This window comes from Sus scrofa, chromosome 6 (assembly GCF_000003025.6).
Source record: "Sus scrofa isolate TJ Tabasco breed Duroc chromosome 6, Sscrofa11.1, whole genome shotgun sequence".
NCBI lineage: Eukaryota > Metazoa > Chordata > Mammalia > Artiodactyla > Suidae > Sus > Sus scrofa.
In genome coordinates, this window is record NC_010448.4 from 56,352,793 (window position 1) to 56,371,692 (window position 18,900).

Below are 18,900 nucleotides of genomic sequence, written 5' to 3' on the forward strand. Positions count from 1 at the left end.
CCTCTCCAAAGGGGGAATTGGGGAGTCCCTGAGCACCAAGGACAAGGCTTAAACCCTTGGTGGGGTGGGGCTGGGGCTGGGTGGGTGGGAGCTTCTGGAGTGTTGCTATCAGCCCTTGACAGAGTCTGTGGTTACCCTCAGGGCATGGTTCTGGGCTGTCCTTTTTGTGGTAAAATACACAGTCCATAAAGTGGCCATTTTAATCATCTTTAATTGGGCAGTTCATTCATCTTACTACGTTCACATTTTGTGCCACCAGACTCGAGAACAGTTTTGCATCTTGCAAAACTGAACCCCTGTACCCACTCAACACCAATGCCCCCTTTTCCTTTCCCAGTTCCTGGCAATCCCCGTTCTACTTTCTGTGCTAGGAACCTGACCCCTCTAGGTGTTGCTTTGAAGGGGACTCATCTAATGTTTGTCCTTTCCTGTCAGGCTTATTTCACTTACTGCCACGCCCACAGCCTTCATCCGTGTTGCAGCGTGTGTTCGATTCTCCCCCTGTTTAATCCTGAGTATGGCGCTGTCATTTCTACTTAGCACCCGGCTTTCCCTCTTCTTGGTCAGTGGGCACTTGGGTTGCTTTCAGGTTTTCGCTATTGTGACTTATGCTTCAGCGAACGGGAGTTTGCAAACATCTCCTGCGGAGTGTGCTGTCGGTTCCTGCCGGTGTATCCTCAGAAGCGGAATTGCTGGACCATGCAGTTCTGAGGGTGCCATGTGGTTGTGGTGGAGATGCTATTCACATCCTGAGGGCTGCCTTATACAGGTTCCGCCTGAATGTTTCTGAACGTACCACAGCCTGGCAAACCCTCATGGCACATCCATCCAGGTCGAGCATGTCTGGTTGGAAGATAAGGATGAGAAACTCCCTTCCGACAGCCTCCATGGTAACCCTCCCTGGAGACAAGGGTCCCTGCCCTGACGCCAGGGTCCTGCTCTCTCGCCGTCTAGGTACTAAGTCTGCCTCTGTTGAAATGTTGAAAGAATATAGCCTGTCGTGTCTGATGTATGCTCTTTGCTGGGACCAGTTCTGAGACTGGGCTGAAAACCTTGATTCAACAGAGCAGTTCCCCAGAGCTGTGCAGGAGGCTGCCTCCCAGACTGCAGTTCTCAGTTTGGCTCGAAGAAACCTCTTTCTTGGACGTAGCCTGTGTGGTTCAGTGGGGTGAGGGATCTGGCGTTTTTACTGCATCAGCTCTGATTGATGCTCTGTCATGGGTTTGATCCCTGGAGGGGGAAATTCTGCAAGCCGTGGCTGCGGTCCCCTCACCAAAACAAAACAAAACAAAACAAAAAAACCACTGCTATGGGCTCAAATTCATGTGTGGAAGTCTTAACACTCATGCAGTCCCACGGAATGTGTCTTTGGTGACAGGATCTAACGAAGGGCAACTCAGTTCATTAAGGTGGCTGCTCAACCGCTATACCTATTGTCCTTATGAGAAGCGGAGGATGGAATGCGGAGAGCATAACACAGCGACTCTGGGGTGACAGATTGAGCCAGCAAAAAAGCAAGACACCTAGATATACTGAATTTCATATGAACAATGCCCTTTAGATTTTTCCTTTAATATGAATATTTTCTGTAGGCGTATACTGTATGAATCTGAATTATGCACCGAGTTTTAATATACGTAGATCATACATATGTACAGACCTAAGTCATTGTATTGTTCTTGGCAGATGCAGCATTTCTTGCAACCCTGTGTTCTCCAATGATGGTTAACCTTTTTAAACGATGAAGAATTTTCAAAATCAGGTAGGTGTATTGTTGCATTACAGACAATGCTACCGCACACATGGTAGCCTACAGTGTAAACACGACCTGTCTAAACACTAAGAGAAAATACGTGTGTGACTCCCTTCGTTGTTGTCTTGTCTTTGCTGTGATTGTCTGGAACCAAACCAGCAAGAGACAACATATGCCTGAATGAAGTCTCCGGTTTGGGTCATATCATTGAATTGTTGCAGAAAGCACACCATTTTTCTTTCTTCCTTTCTTGCTTTTTTCTTTTCTTTTTTTTTGGTTTTAGGGCTGCACTTGAGGCACATGGAAGTTCCCAGGCTAGGGGTGGAATTGGAGCTGCAGCTCCCGGCCTACAACCAGAGCCACAGCAATGCAGGATCTGAGCCACATCTGCAACCTCCATCACAGCTCATGGTAACGCCAGAAAATTAACCCACTGAGAGAGGATCAGAGCTGCATCCTCATGGATGCTACTTGGGTTCATCACTGCAGAGCCACAGTGAGAACTCCAAGTGCACCGTTTTTCTATCCTAGAAAATGGCCCACATTCGGGTGTGGCTGACTGTGTGTTCGGGTGAAATGTGAATCTATCCCTTAGGTCCGCTAGGAGCTGGTAGTTGATCTAGAGGCTTGATTCCATTCTGGTTCAACTTTTCCTCAAGACTCTTTTTAAAAATGGGGAAAAAAGAGGGAGGTCTCACTGTGGCGCCGTGAAAACAAATCCGACTAGGAACCATGAGGTTGCAGGTTCAATCCCTGGCCTTGCTCCTTAACTGGATCCGGCGTTGCCATGAGCTACACGGTCACAGATGCGGCTCGGATCTGGTATTGCTGTGGCTGTGGCATAGGCCGGCAGCTATAGCTCAGTGTGACCCCTAGCCTGGGAACTTCCATATGCTGTGAGTGTGGCCCTAAAAAGACAAAAAACTAAAAAATGGGGTATGAAAGCCTGTTGTGGGGACAGGATTCTGCATTGTCTGTGACAGCACAGTGGGTAGCACAGGGCGTCTCTTTGTCCCACATCCAGAAGGGAAGAACACTGATCAAATGACGTCACCCTCTTCCGTCAAAGGTCACCTAACAGCCTTAGTCTCCATCAGTTGCTTCATAAGCCTGTGATTTCATCAGACCTTGCAAGGGTCTTTCCTAATTTTGCTCATCCTCTTCTACCTCTTCTTTAACTCCTCTGAGCCTTTTGCCACTTAAGTCCTGACCTCCGTCCCTCCTCCGGTTTATCTCTGTGGGTCTGTGCCGCAAACGAGCCAGTTCATAACAATAAAGAGAAGCGATCCCTTGCTCCTTCCCCCCAGCTTGACTGAGCTATCATGTTACATTGTCAAAACGGTTCGTTTTCTTCTTCTTTTCCTTTCTCCCACCCGACCCCTGGCCTGAGGACTTCCATATGTCGTGGGTGTGGCCCTAAGAATAAATAAAGTAGCAAAAATCCTATACTTCCTTATTATCAACATCTTCCACGTCCAAAATCTCCATTTCAAGCCTTCTCTTCTGCAACAAAACCTTTTTTTATCTTGGCTCTCTAGGTTAACTTTCTATCTTTTAGTTCCACCAAAGTGTAACCATGTATCGACCAACCATTAGGTCCCCCCCTTTTCCCCTCCTCTGGCAATGCAGGTGTTGTTGCTGCTGTTTGTGTGTGTGTGTGTGTGTGTGGCAATGCAGGTGTTGTTGCTGCTGTTTGTGTGTGTGTGTGTGTGTGTGTGTTTTAATGGGCAGACTGAGGCACATGGAAGTTCCTGGGCCAGGGAGTGAATGCAAGCCTCAGTTGCAACCTATGCTACAACTGTAGCAATGCCAGATCCTTTACCCCACTGTGCAGGGCCAGGGATCACACCTGCACTTCTGCAGGGACCTGAGCCACTGCAGTCATATTCTTGACCCACTCCACCCACACTGGCAGCCCCCAGGTGTTTTTTGGGTTTTTTTCCCAATTAAGAATTTTTCTCATCAACTCTCTTCCATAATTCCAGGCGTCTACGACAGAGAAGTAAAGGAAAACTATCATGGGAGTGGTCCTGTGGCACAGTGGGTGAGGATCCCTGGTGGTCACTGCAGTGGCGTGAGTCCCTGGCCTGGGAACTTTCACATGCTCTGGATGGGGCCAGAAAAAGGGGGGGGGGAACCCAAGAAAAATCATCACTTAGCCAATGCAACACTGTATCTCAGTCAAGCTGGGGGGAAAAGAAAAAGGATCATTTCTCTTTATCGTTATGAAATGATCCACTTTATCCATTGTGAATAATCATGGATATTTATTAAGAGAACTGCCTTTTCCTTAAGGTGTGCCTTGTCTGTAAGGAATAGAGCTCTGCTAGCTTTCTTGTGAGACTCTTTGCACACTGTGTGTGTCCCAAGATTTATTTGTTTATTTTTCGCTTTTTAGGGCAGCACGTGGAGGTTCCCAGGCTAGGGGTCAAATCGGAGCTCCAGCTGCCAACCTACGCCACAGCCACAGCAAGGCAGGATGTGAGCCACGTCTGCGACCTACCCCACAGCTCACGGCAACATTGGATCCTTAACCCACAGAGCAAGGCCGGGGATCGAACCCACAACCTCATGGTTCCTAGTTGGACTTGTTAATCACTGAGCCACGACGGGAACTCCAAGAGAGCACCTCTTTCATGCAGGTTAGTGTTGTGTTTCTTCCCCTGGTTGCTTGTGACACGGCTGCATTTTCTTCGGAAAATTCATCTTGCTTCACACTTAGGAAGCAGGCACTTTTCTGTATGTACACTACGCTTTTAAAAGGTCAGTAAACATTGTAGGGTAAAGTCATTGTGTCCACTGGCAATAAATACAGGGCTCTAAATGCCTCCTGCCTGCATCCTCCACAGAGGCTCAAAGTGTCCCTTGAACAAGGAGATGCCTCCCAGGAATAGAGGGAACCACACAGCATCTACTTCTTGTGATTAAGAGGATTCAGCACCAGGGGTGTGTTCATGAAGAGTCTGGGAGGTGGAGGCTGGTAGCTGTGGATCCCTCCTCTCCTCCAGGCTGTGTCGGATCCCATATCCAAAGTATATGGCCAGTCCTAGCAGGGAAATGAGACCATGAGAAGAAAAAGTGGTCACTCTCCCCGTTTACAAATGCCTGGTAGGTCCCCTATTATGGCATCGGACAGAGTTTGTGGGGAGAGGTCATTAGGAAGGGGGTTGGGTTCTGTCCCTCGAGAGGCCTCTTCATCCCAGAAAGCCACTCACCCATGGCATTCCAGATGCCAAACTGGGCCCAGGTCACAGAGGACATCTGCATCATCAGGTAGACATTCACAAAGATGCTCAGCACTGGGAGGACGGGCAGAGCAGGGACCTGGGGGCAAAGCCAGTGACTCCCTGAACACAGCACCCATGTTGGAGAGGGAGGCCCCTCCCCCACGTGGGCAGGGAGACCCCAGTCCTCCTCAGGCTGTGCATGCAGGGCCCACTGAGACTGGGTGGGACCAGGGAAGGTCCATGGCTTGAGCAAGTCCCCCCTTCCCTGGTCCAGCAAAGGAGGCTTCACCTCAAAGCATGCCGACTTCAGCCCCTCAGCCTGGACAGCTGGGCACATAAGGTCACCTACCCTGAAGGGAAGAGGAGAGGGGTTCTGGGGCTGCCTCCAAATGATGACAGTGATCCCCGCAATGAGCAGCAGCAGCAGCACAGCCCCTGCTGTGAACCCGGGGTCTCCAGAGAATACTTGGCTCGGCCACAGGGCCAGAAGCAGGCTCAGGATGGTCAGTAGAAATACTGCAAGGATGAGCTGGAAATTGAACTCCCAAATATGTCCAGATCTTGGGTCACACCCCTCCTCAAGACTGTCCACAACACAAAGGGACATTCCTCCAATACATCTCCTCAATTACCAAACACTCTCAATCCCTTCCCATCCTGCCAAATTCTGAATGCCGCTAAGGATAAATCCCAGGGCTCACCTAGCAGGAAGGCACATCCATAGACAATCTGGCCAGATTTCAGAGTTGGGGTGGTGCTGATAGGGTTACACAGACACTTTAGAGTCCTCGAGATTATCCCTTCAGGTACAGATTCCAAAGGACTTGCTTTCACTTCAGGATCCACTTCAGTTGTGTCCTGTGTTCTGTCATTCTTGCTTATATTGTGTTCTGGCTGGTATCTGAAGTAGAGGTAGGAAGGCGATATTACCTGCAGCCTCTACTCATCCATCATCAGACAGCCTCCTCCCCCTCTTTTCTGTCTTAACAGCAGCAGGACACTCAGAAAGCAGCATGAACCCCAAAGAGGCGCCCACCCCCCCTTTAATCCCGACAAAGTCAAGACCCCCAGACAAGGTGTGCTGGAGTCTCACCTGAGGACAAGGACAGAAAAAACCACCAGGGAGTAAGCAAGCAGGGTCCCTGTGCACATGAGGTCCACCAGGTCACTGAACTTGAAAAGTAAGGCCATGATCCCTAGAGGGAGGACACACACAAGGATGGGGGGCGGGGAATGGAAGTCAGAAGCCATTGGGAATATCCAAGTGAGGGAAACGGATCGAAGCAGAAGTGGCTATTGATTATTCACCTGCAAGAGTTCCAGAAGCCACGATGGCCACCAGAGGGGTGCGTGTGCGGGCATGGAGCCAGGCAAGTCCCCGGAAAAGGAGCCCATCATCTGCCATGGCGAAGGTCACTCGAGACATAGAGAACATGGCACCCAGGAGGCTGGAGGAGAAAACGGAAGTGACTGAGGACATGCGGAAGCTCAACAGACAGGCGCTCTGGGGGAGGCAAGGGGTCTGTCCCTCTTTTCTCTCTACCAAGGGACAGGAGACCTGAGAATCTGGCAATAGATGGTGCGAACACTTCAACACTTACCTACATAAAAGACCACAGAGGGTGCCAACAGCCACAATGTATCCAGCGGGGGCCCACCCAACCTGGAGAAAAGCCTGGGGCAGGGGGCTGTCAGGACGAATCTGATAATAGGGCAGCATGAGGGTGAGTGATGCGGAGACCCCAAAATAGGCCAAAAAGCAGACGAAGAGTGAGATCACGATGCCCAAGGGGATGGAACGCTGAGGATTTACAGCTTCTTCCCCTGCAGGACGGGTGGAAGCATTGGGTCAGGAGAACACGCTGGGGGTGAAAGCATAGAATCTCTTCCCTCTTGCACCTGCAAGAGCAGGCTAATCTTCTACCCGCCCCTATGCCTGAGGGCAAAGCAAATCCCTGATGGGACCCACAGGGACCATGCTACCTACCTGCAGTGGCAATGATATCAAAACCAATGAACCCGTAGAAACACGTGGCTGCTCCTCGGAGAATCCCGCCAAAGCCAAAAGGCGCAAACCCTCCAGAACCCAGAGGGCCCAGCCTACGAGAGAAGGAATGAGGACTGGACTCCTACGTTAACACCCCAAGTCCTGGCTTCTAGGACCCCCACCATCAGGATCCACCACCCCAGATCTCTCTAGTCCCCCACTATATTCCCAGGTCTGCCCCCCACCCCCCCCAAGCATTCCTAGGGCCAAGAGGACCCTCCTAACCTAGAGGTGTCATTGGATCCAGCTGTGGCCAGTTTGTAGTCCTGTTCTGTGAGCTGCCAGTTGTGCAGGTCTCCCTTAATGAAGCCAGTGAGGATGATGAAGCTGAGTACCAAGAGGTTGATGCCTGTGAACATTTTGTTAACCAGGGCTGACGTGCGAACTCCCAGAACCAGTACTCCTGCGGGAAAGATGGAATATGAAACATGCAACATAACTGAATCCATAGCGACAGATTAGCTTTTGCCAGGGGCTGGAGGGCCAAAAGGGGGGCAGATTGGAGTTCCCATCATGGAGCAGCAGAAATGAACCCCACTAGTAACCATGAGGTTGTGGGTTTAATCCCTGGCCTCACTCAGTGGGTTAAGGATCCGGCATTGCCATGAGCTGTGGTGTAGGCCACAGAGGCGGCTCAGATCCTGTGTTTCTTTTTTTTTTGGTCTTTTCTAGGGCCACACCCACCGCACATGGTGGCTCCCAGGTTCTGGGTCCAATCAGAGTTGTAGCCACCGGCCTATGCCAGAGCCACAGCCACGCAGGATACGAGCCGTGTCTGCAACCCACACCACAGCTCGGCAACGCTGGATCCTTAACCCACTGAGTGAGGCCAGGGATCGAACCTGCAACCTCATGGTTCCTAGTCAGATTCTTTAACCACTGCGCCATGATGGGAACTCCAGATCCTGGGTTTCTGTGGCTGTGGTGTAGGCCGGCGGCTATAGCTCCAAAATGGACCCCTAGCCTGGGAATTTCCATGTGCTGCAGGCATCGCCCTAAAAAAGCAAAAAGCAAAAAAAAAAAAAAAGACCCCCCCCCCCAAATAACCCCTTTGGTTTCCATACAGAGGAAGAAGTTGTCTGTCCACACAAATGTTTCTCAGCTGGGGCGATTTTCTCCCCCTGGGGTGTTTTGAAAATACCTAGAGGCATTTTCATTGTCATAATTGGTGGCGTGGGCATCACTGGGATCCAGTGAATAAAGGACAGTGATGCTGCGCAGCATCCGGACAAGGACAACCAAAAAAATCCCACAGGGACAGCGCCCCCCCCCCCCAACACGCACCAAGAATGACCCAGCCCAAATATCCGTGGTGCCAAGATTGGAAAACCACGGTCTATGTCTCGCCTTCTTGCCTTTCAGTCCACAGACCCTTCGTTCCAGTCCTAACCCCCACCCACTTCTTCTACCCCAAGGCTCTCCCACCCCGGCTCCCCCTCCCCCCCAACTCTTCCCATCCAATGTCTGACTGACCCCCTGTCTCACCCATGAGCAGCAGCACCAGGCTCAGGGCAAAAAAGTCTGGGTACTTGGCCAGGAAGTGGGGCACATGCAGGGAGAAAGTTTCCTTGAACACCTGAGAGATGTGGTTCCTGATCAGGCTGTCGAAGGCGGAGCTCCAGGCCCTGGCCACGCTGGCGGCAACTGCAGTGACAGAAGACGGAACATTCACTGAAAAACATAAGTTGGTTTCCTACTACGTGTCATGGGGCGATTTTTGTGGCAAAAAAAAAAAAAAAAGCAAACAAACCCCCAAACAGACAAAATACCTAACTTCAAAGGCAGAGAAGAGTCAAATGATTCACAAAATAGGTCAACTATTCAATATGTTAGGAGCAGATCAAATGTTATGCAAGAAAAAATGACAGGGAAGCAGGACGAGGAAGGCGGGGATGAGGATGGAAGGTTTACACTGAGGGATAAGGAATAGCCTACAAATGCAATAGCTGAGCGGGCTTCAAAGTGGCAAGGGCTGGGTCTGCGGGACGTGGCTTCCTCCCACCATTCTCTCCCGTTCCCTTTCCTTCTGGTTTCTTGGTGCAATCCTTTAAGAAAAGTAGGCTAGGGAGTTCCTGTTGTGGCTCAGAGGGTTAAGAACCTGCCATAGCATCCATGAGGATGAGGGTTCGATCTCTGGCCTCTCTCAGACCCTGTGTGGTGTAGGCTGGCAGCTACAGCTTTGATTAGACCCCCAGCCTGGGAACCTCCCTATGCTGCAGGTGTGGCCATAAAAAGAAAAAAAAAAAAAAAGAAAGAAAGGAAGGAAGGAAAGAAAGAAAAGAAAGCAGGATAGAGCTGAGTAGAAGGAAGCTGTAGATGTTTTCCTGCCAGTATCCACTTCCCTTCGCAAAGCAGATAACAAAGTGCTTGTGAATAAATGAGACCCTAACTCCCCTCCTAGTTTCCTGATTCTAAGCCCCATGCCTTCCCCATCCCCATCATCTCACTTATGATATAGGAGAGTATGAGGTTCCATCCAGTGATGAAGGCACACAGTTGTCCCACTGTCACGTAGCTGTAGAGATACGCAGAACCGGAGCATGGTACCCGGGCCCCAAACTCCGCATAGCAGAGCCCAGACAGCACAGAAGACAGGGCGGCCACCAGGAAGCAGAGGACAATCGATGGTCCAGCTATGTCCCTGGCCACTGCACCAGCCAGGATGTACACGCCAGCGCCCAGGGTGTTGCCCACACCCAAGGACACGAGGTCAAGGGTGTTCAGACAACGAGCCATTCGACCCTCAGACCCATCCCTGGGCTCCAGTGACCTCCTGCGGACCAGCTTCTGACCAAATAGGCAAATTGACTGACACAGCATCCTGGACATATTGAGGAGGCTACGCCCTGCAGAGAAAACAAGACACGAAGTCATCAAGGTTGTCCACCCACCCTTGACCCTGGGAGTCTGATTCCATAGAGCAATGGGGTTATGGGAGCAGGTGGTAAAAGCTCAGATTGGGCAAGTTCTCCAACTCAGAGCTTTGGTTTCTTCACGTCTAAAGACGACTTTCAATGTGTTTCAAAGTTACTGTTTGTTTGAAGAGAAGTAAGGGGAGAAAATTATGTCTCCCCAAAATGTGCCCCTTGGCGCTTGGATTGTTTTGAGCTGAAGGCAATTAAGACCCAGCAGACTCAGAATAAGATCTTTGCCCCTTCCGTAACTGCTCAGCATAATTTCGATAGAATGTTCATGCCAGGAAGAGAGCTATGACCAGAGATAACCTTTTGTCTCAGAAAGACGTATCCAAAAAAAATAAATTGGGAAACGTGTTTCCTGAGCATTTGCTCTTCCCACCTTTCTGTGAGTTTTCTTTCTTCCTTTTGAAGCCCCAGATTGCCACTCTATTCTTAGCTCAGAGATTTGTGTAAGCCTCAATTACCTGGCTGCCTTTGTGCCTTAGAGTTTTTATGGGACTCTAGTCCATCCTGAATTACATGCATTCATCTCCCCTAGGTCAATCTAATTATTAGATCAGCCACAGCAGCTAGCAAGGAAAGTTTTCTGTTCCTACAGAGGCAAAAGCTTCCAGCACCGTGCCTGGCACACAGCAGCTGAATAATGGGTCTAAGTTGAATGGATAAGAACAATGAATTTTGAAGAGGGCAAATCAACCAGATTCGCTGGTTCCACTAGCTCTCCTGCGTGTTACCTCGTCTGATTCTGCACAAGCCACATACCCCTTTTGTCCTCTTTTCCCTACAAAACATGAGAGGTTAGAGTTACCATCATCATTCCCTCCCTTTCTTGATGGGTATGAAGTGACCCTTTAAGGGACTGAGTGATCAGAGAGCTCAGACCACATGTTTCTACACCGAGGATCCTGAAACCTGGGAGCTTTCCATGTCACAGCTTGCAGAGCAAAATGGAATGGGAACTCTGAGCTGGGACAGGATGAGATGGAGTTTGTAGGAAGAGATAGACTTTAGCACAGCTCAGTGAAAGCATCAAACCAGCATGGCTCCCCAGTTGCCAGGAGGGCCAGAGGACCAACCTACCTTCTGAATCAGAAATGACAGGACTCTGTTTTCGCCTCTTTTGGGACATGGAGCATCTCCTCACTACACACAGCTCTGCTAGGGCTGGGCTGACCCACGTTTCCACCTGGGGGCTTGTGCCCAAGACTTTGAAAAGTCCAAGTGTAGCGTTTTTGCATAGAGTAAGCATTCGGAGAGCTAGGAAACTTTGACTGGCATCTTTTTCTTTTTGGCCTTGCCTGAGACATGGGGAGGCTCCAGGGCCAGGGACTGAATCCACACCACAGCTGTAATCAGAGCCACAGCAGGGGACATGCCAGATCATGAACCCGCTGAAGCACACAGGAACGCCTAGAGTCTTGACACCACCAGGGCCCATTTGCTTTTGAACAAGACTTTACCTCTCTGGGCCTCTGTTTTCTTCTTGTTCAAATAGAACTGATGAACCCTTGTGCACGGGTAAAATGGCACAGCTGCTAGATAGAGCGGGGTGGTTTCTTCAAAAATTAAAATGGGGAGTTCCCGTCGTGGCGCAGTGGTTAACGAATCCGACTAGGAACCATGAGGTTGGGGGTTCGGTCCCTGCCCTTGCTCAGTGGGTTAACGATCCGGCATTGCCGTGAGCTGTGGTGTAGGTTGCAGACGCGGCTCGGATCCTGTGTTGCTGTGGCTCTGGCGTAGGCTGGTGGCTACAGCTCCGATTGGACCCCTAGCCTGGGAACCTCCATATGCCGCGGGAGCGGCCCAAGAAACAGCAAAAAGACAAAAAAAAAATTAAAATGGAATTATGATATGATCCGGCAATTACACCTCTGAGCATATACCCAAAAGAACTGAAAATAGGGTCTCCAAGAGCTACGTGGACACCCACGTTCCTAGCAGCATTATTCACAGGAGCTGAAAGCTGGAAGCATCTCAGATGTCCATCCGTGAAGGAATGGATACACACAACGTGATCTATACACACACAGCCTTTAAAGACGAGAAATGCCGATGCATCCTGCCACATGGAGAAGGCTTCAGGACGTGATGAGAAGTGGCCAATGCCAGTCACACACAGACAACGACTGTGTGATTCCACTTCTGTGAAGTACCAGGAGGACTCAAATCCACAGAGACAGAAAGTGGAAGGTTAGGGTGGGGTTGGCCAGGGTCTGGGGTGAGGAGGAGAAGGGGCATTGCTGGTCAGTGAGGGCCCAGTCTCAGGTTGACAGGATGAAGAGTGCTCTGGAGGTTGGTTGCACAGCATACACTTAAATACACGTAATATACAATATACTTAAACACTACACCTAATGTTACCAAACCATACACTTAAAAATGGTGAAGATGGCAAATTTATGTTATGTGTATTTTTCTACAACTTTTAAAAATTGCTGGCAGTGATAAGTAATAGAGCCAGCTTCACTTAGCAATGAAGTGGACCAAACCCCAAGGTAACGGAATCTAAAACACCATAGAATGGTCCCCAGTGGACTATTCGAATCCCAGCTGAGGAGCCAGCAGATGGGGAGGCAGACAGGCCACAGGAGACTGACGGACGGCAGCGGTGCACGTATCAGAAACTCGGAAAAAGAATAATCTCACATTGTTTGGATATTAAAGACTCTGGACACGGATCCAGTCTCTCCAAGCTCCACCTATTCTCACTCACACAGAAAACTCCCAGCTCCTTCTGCTTTCATGTGCACAATGGGTCTTCCCACCCTCAGGCTGAGCCAGGCTGACCCAGCTGCACCCTGCGATGGCAGAGTCTCTTTAGGAGCCGCTGAACCCCGCACCCAGTCTCCTCCAGGAGAGGGGATACCCAAGACTTACTGGATTCCTGGAGCAGAGCCTGGAGCAGGGATCAGTCAGGGAAGCTGAGGTTAAGCTGTGTGGGGCTGGAGCTGCCTCCGCTCCAAAGAGGGAAGCAGGGAGTCCCTGAGCCCCAAGGACAAGGCTTAACCCCTGGGTTGTTGGGTGGGGCTGGGGCTGGGTGGGTGGGAGCATCTGGAGTGTTGCTATCAGCCCTTGACAGGTCTGTGGTTACCCTCAGGGCATGGTTCTGAGATCGTTTTTTACAGGCGTTAAATTTTTTTTTTATTTCCCCAATACAGTTTATTTTTCCGATTGTACGGCATGGTGAGATAGTTACAGACACAGGTATACCTTCTTTTTTCTCACATTACCATGCTCATGAAAGTGACTAGACTTAGTTCTCAGTGCTACACAGCAGGATCTCACTGCTAATCCATTCCAAAGGCAATAGTCTGCATCTATTAACCCCAAGCTCCCAATCCATCCCACTCCCTCCCCACAACTGAAATATATAATGCACATCAAATTTCCATTTCATCCATTTTAAGGGTCCAGTTCAGTCACGGTAACCTATGTTCACATTTTGTGCCACCCAACTCCAGAACGTTTTGCCTCTTGCACAACTGAAACCGTACCCATGCACCAACAAACCCCCTCTCCTCTCCCGGTTCCTCGCAATCTCCCTACCACTTTCTGTCTCTAGGCATCTGACCGCTCCAGGTGCCTCTTACAATACTTAAGTGGAGTCATTCCAAGTTCTCCTTTGCAGAAAAGCTCACCTTACTTAGCAGGACGTCTGTAAGGTAGACACACGGTGCGGCATGTGTTAGCATTCCCTTCCTTCTTAATGCTGAACAACACGCTGCTGTGTGTACACACGACCTCCGACAGCCCTTCGTTGGTCCGTGGGCACTTGGGGTGCTGCGTGTTCTAGCTCTTGTGAGCAACGCTGCCATGAACAAGGCTGTACAGAGAATTCTTCTGGAGGGTGCCTTCGGTTCTTCTGGGTGAGTCCGCAGAAGGAGAATTGCTGGACCTGATGGGTTGGAGAGTATCATGCGTTTGCAGTGGAGACAACGTTCACCGCTCGAGGGTGGAAACGTCATTTTGGCTCATACGTGTTTCTGCCTGAACTTTGTGGGAACTCATCCTGTCAAACCCCTCCTGGCAGATCTGCCTTAACCATTGAGGTAAAGAATGCCTTTTTTTTAATAATGATTTTCATTTTTGCTATTATAACTGGTTACAGTGTTCTGTCAATTTTCTGAATAGCAAAGAGACCCAGTCTCACACACACACAAACACATATATGTCTGTGTATGTATTCATTCTTTTCCTCACATTATCCTCCATCATGCTCCATCACAAGTGACTGGATGGAGTGCCCAGGGCTACACAGCAGCATCTCATTGCTTATCCATTCCAAATGCAAGAGTTTGCAGCTAGTAACCCCACATGCCCAGGCCATCCCACTCCCCCCCAAGAATGTCTTCTTCATAGATAAGGATGAATTCCTCCCTCCTTATGGTTCCAGGTTAACCCTCTCTCACAGATAAGGAGTTCCCAGTGTGGCTCAGTGGGTTAAGAACCAGACATTGTATCTGTGAGGATGAGGGTTTCAACCTGAACTTTGGGTTCAGTGGCTTAAGAGGCAGCATTGCCAAAATCTACAGCTTAGGTCACAGGTCTGGCTCGGATCTGGCCTTGCCGGGTCTGTAGGGTAGGCTGGCAGGTGCGGCTCCCATTCAGCCCCTAGCCTGGAAACTTCCCTGTGTGGCAGGGGAGGCCCTAAGAAGAAAACCACAAAACCACAAAGATAAGGAGTGGTAACATTCCCTTCCCAGCCACCATGCTCCGGCAGTGCTGCTCTATACATACGAAACCTGTCTCTTTCAAACCCTGAAGGAGTATATCCTGCCAAGTTTAATGCACATCCTTAGTTTGGAGGAGGTGTGAGAATGTGCTGAAATGATGCCTCAGTGGAGCAGGTCCTCAGAGCCACTGGAAGGATGTCTCCCCTGCTAGAGTCCTCAGTTTGGCTCAAATATACAAATATGTGTGTGTCCATAAATACATACACACTCATATATTGTATATATATAATACCTATATGCGTGTGCACATATGTATTTAACTGAATTTTTCCTGTACATCTGAAAAATTGTAAATCAGTTATATGATTAAAATGAAACTAAAAAATTTAAAAAGTTTGAAAAGACAATCATTTAAAAGATAAAAAAAAATATATCTCACCTCAATGAGAAATAAACTTCTGCATGTCACAGGTGTAGTGAAAAAAAAAATCTAAATGAAATTTTTTTGACTAGAACATACAAAGAAAAATGCACAAGTCATAGGATAGAAGTGGATGAATTTTCCCAAATGAATGTACTCACATTAGGACAAGCAGGGAAGAAGTTCCCATCATGATGACACGGAAACCAATCCAACCAGGAACCACAAGGTTTCGGGTTCCATTCCTGGCCTCGCTCAGTGGGCTAAGGATCCAGCATGATCTTCAGCTGTGATGTAGTCGCAGATTCGGCTTAGATCTGGCGTTGCTGTGGCTGTGGTGTAAGCTGGCAGCTGTGGCTCTGATTAGAACCCCTACCCTGGGAACCTCCGTATGTGAGGGTGCGGCCCTAAAAAGACCATAGGGGGAAAAAAAAGAAGCCAAGCAGAAATACTGCCAGCACCCTGGAACCTCCCCTCCCCCCACTGCCAATCCAGTCCCCACTCCTCCTAGGAGGACCTCTGTCCTGATCCAGCAGCAGAAATTGACGTTGTCTCACGTCAGGTGCTCTATAAACGGACCAATGGAGGCTGTCGCTAAGCTTCATGTACCTTTCATGTATCTTGGGTTTGCAGGTCCCTCTGCAGGGCTGTTGCAGGGAACTGAGAGGGCCCAGACTCCCTGCAGGCAGGTAAAACTTCAGCTCATCACAGTCTCCACCTAAAAATTACCCAGCGTTTTGGGCACTTGTATCCCATCGAAGCTGGAAGAAATCATGTCCATCCCTCACAAAGAACTGACCCCGTCCTGTCTCCATGGGCTTTTAGGTCGGCTCCAGTGGGGAGCCACCACAAGGAGAGCTGAGATGAACCTCTAGTAGATGTGTCGTCGTGCATATTTGGGTCAAACTGTGTTGGGAACATCCCTAGAAGAGGTGACACCTCTTTCTATTTCCAACAGCAGAATATCCGCACTCCACATTCCACCAAACCCTGTTTCTTTTGTTTTTTTCCCCATCGTTTTCATTCTAGCTCTTCTGGAGCATGTCTAGTGGTATTGCATTTTACTTTTAATTTTAAAATATTTAATATAGTTAATACCTGCATCATAAGGGGAACTCCTATCATGCAAAGTTTCTAATCTCAGCCACTAGAAGGAGTTCTGAGTGAGAAAGGAATCTGAGCTCTTCATCCAAACCAACAATCCCTCAGGGAGTTTTTCTGTCCTTCTTCTGGCTATTAGGTGATGTCTAGGCACTGGACGAGGGCGTGGAAGATCCACAGGAAGGAAGGGAAGGGTCGTTTAAGAGTAGAGTGAAGGGCTCTGGTTCTGGAGGTACACAGCCCGGACTGACCCCCTCTCTATGGGGCAACCCATGGAGGCTGTCGCTAAGTTTCAGAGTCACATCTGTAGGTGAGAGAAAGAACCTTGTAAGCTTGAAGTAAGTCCAGGTCCTAAGCGTCCTCCACTTCCTTTGTAGGAGTCTCCTACATAGAGTCGATCCCTTGCAAATATTGGTTGAGCTTTCCCGAGTGACAGAATTGACACCAGGCCATGGTGGAGACCCGGGTTTCTGTCCCCAAGGGGCTGATAACTGTTCGGGATCCAGACAGGGAAGCAGCTCAGGGCAGCTGGCCAAAGCTTTAGAAGAGTGGTGATGACATGCCAGTTTCACATGTTTGGTGTAAGGCACTTTCTCTCGGTTGTGGTTCCTCAAGGCAAAACCTGGGATGTGTTCTGCCCACATGTGTGTGTTCCTAGTTGTCCCTCAGGCCCTTCTTTCCCCACCCCGATTTCCCATCATCCTGTCTTCCCTCCAATCCAGCTGGGCACTTGGGCATTTAGGGTCCTTTGTTCTGCAAACAGAACCCTCATACCTCAGAGTGTGTCTGTATTTGGTGACAGGCCCTTAGAGAGGGAATTCAGGACAAGCAGGTCATTGGGATAACCCCTAACCCAATGCACTCAATGTCTCTCTAAGAGGAAATGAGAATGTAGAGAGCATACACAGAGACCGAGGGGTGAGAGACACAGCAAAGAAACACACACGATGCCGCGAGACAGTGAATTCCAGATGAACAGGGAAGAGTAACACGTGTCTTTTTAGTACTTAAACTACATGTACCTATTTTATGCATATTAATTACACATAAACATATGAACATATATGTGTACAGGCACACCTTGCTTTACTGGGCTTGGAAGACACTGCATTTCTTTTTTCTTTTTCTTTTTTTTTTTTTTTTTGCAAATTGAAGATTTATGGCAATCCTGTGTTATCCAAGATGATTGGGATTTTTCCTTTTTTTTTTTTTTCCTTTTTAGGGCCTCAGACTCCTAAGGTCAATTGATCTTCAACAAAGGAGGCAAGAATATAAAACGGGAAAAAGGAGTGCCCACAGACCCACTGTGTATTGTGTCTGCACTATCCCAACACTCAACATCTTGCTCTAGGAATTCCTGTTGTGGCTCAGCGGAGACAGATCCAACTGGGATCCAGGAGAGATGAGGGTTCCATACCTGGCCTCACTCAGTGGGTCAGGGATCTGGCGGTGCGTGAGCTGTGGTGTAGGTCTCAGACACGCCTCGGATCCCGAGTTGCTCTGGCTGTGGCAAAGGCTGGCAGTTGTAGCTCCGATTCAACCTCTAGCCTGGGAACCTCCATATGCTGCAAGAGTGACCCTAAAAAGCAAAAAAAAAATAATAATTTTCAATTGAATAATAAATAAAAAGGGTAAAAGACAGTCTTTTCAGAAAATGGTGCTGGGAAAACTAGACAGCTGCATGTAAATCAATGAAACTAGCACACACCCTCACACCATGCACAAGAAGAAAGTCAAAATACCTTAAATTCTTCAACCTAAGACAAGGCAACATAAAACTCCTAGAAGACAACCTAGGCAACACATTCTCTGACATCCACCGCACAAATGGATTCTAAGGTTGTCTCCCAAGGCAATAGAAATAAACACAAAAATAAGCCAATGGGGTCTAAGCAAACTTAAGTGGCTTTTGCAAGGCAAAGGAAACCATTAAAAAAATAGACAATGTACAGAATGGGAGAAAAGAGTTCAAACAATGCCACTAAAGAGGGCTTCATCTCTAAAAGAGACAAAAACCTCATACACCTCAACAGCAAAAAAAGCAAACAGCCCAATTAAATAAATGGGCAGATGACCTAAATAGACAGTTCTCCAAAGAAGACATAGGGATTTCCAACAGGCACATGAAAAAATGCTCACTAATCACCAATTATTCGAGAAATGCAAATCAAAACTACAGGAAGGTACCACCTCAAACCGGTCTGAATGGCCATCATTAATAAATCTACAGGAGTTCCCGGCCGGGCTCAGCAGAAACAAATCTGACTAGCATCCATGAAGACGCAGGTTCAATCCCTGGCCTCACGCAGTGAGTTATGGATCCAGTGTTGCCATGAGCTGCCGAGTAAGTGATAGATGTGGTTTGTATCTCATTTTACTGTGGCTGTGGTGTAGTTTGGCAGCTATAGCACCGATTCCACCCCTAGCCTGGGAATATCCATATCCCCTAGGTGTGACCCTTGAAAGGAAAGAAAGAAACAAAGAAAGAGAGAGAGAGAGGAAGATGAAAGGAAAGAGGAAAGAGAGAAGGAAAGAAAGAAAAAGAAAGAAAAGTTTAGTTAAAAATTATACAATAATGGAGTTCCCGACGTGGCGCAGTGGTTAACGAATCCGACTAGGAACCATGAGGTTGTGGGTTCGGTCCCTGCCCTTGCTCAGTGGGTTAACGATCCGGCGTTGCCAAGAGCTGTGGTGTAGGTTGCAGACGCGGCTTGGATTCCGAGTTGCTGTGGCTCTGGCGTAGGCTGGTGGCTACAGCTC

At 48.8% G+C, this 18,900-nt stretch overlaps 1 protein-coding gene across 4 annotated transcripts; it reads right to left on the reverse strand.

Annotated features, from left to right (window-relative positions):
• Positions 4,264–17,699, reverse strand: LOC100523609 (cationic amino acid transporter 3-like). Of its 4 annotated transcripts, none has more exons than XM_013998741.2 (13): positions 15,201–17,699; positions 13,584–13,840; positions 9,475–9,873; positions 8,513–8,698; positions 7,253–7,430; positions 6,968–7,080; positions 6,582–6,804; positions 6,289–6,428; positions 6,074–6,176; positions 5,682–5,881; positions 5,270–5,496; positions 4,969–5,077; positions 4,264–4,799 (listed from the first exon to the last, which is right to left on the reverse strand). In XM_013998741.2, exons 3-13 carry the CDS (start codon positions 9,854–9,856, stop codon positions 4,678–4,680), a joined length of 1,983 nt encoding a protein of 660 aa, XP_013854195.1. In that variant the 5' UTR covers positions 9,857–9,873; positions 13,584–13,840; positions 15,201–17,699; the 3' UTR covers positions 4,264–4,677. The 4 variants fall into 4 exon arrangements, with proteins under 4 accessions (XP_013854195.1, XP_020950571.1, XP_020950569.1 ...); XM_021094912.1 differs by having other exon boundaries at positions 5,330–5,496; positions 8,513–8,671; positions 12,823–13,840; XM_021094910.1 differs by having other exon boundaries at positions 5,330–5,496; positions 12,823–13,840.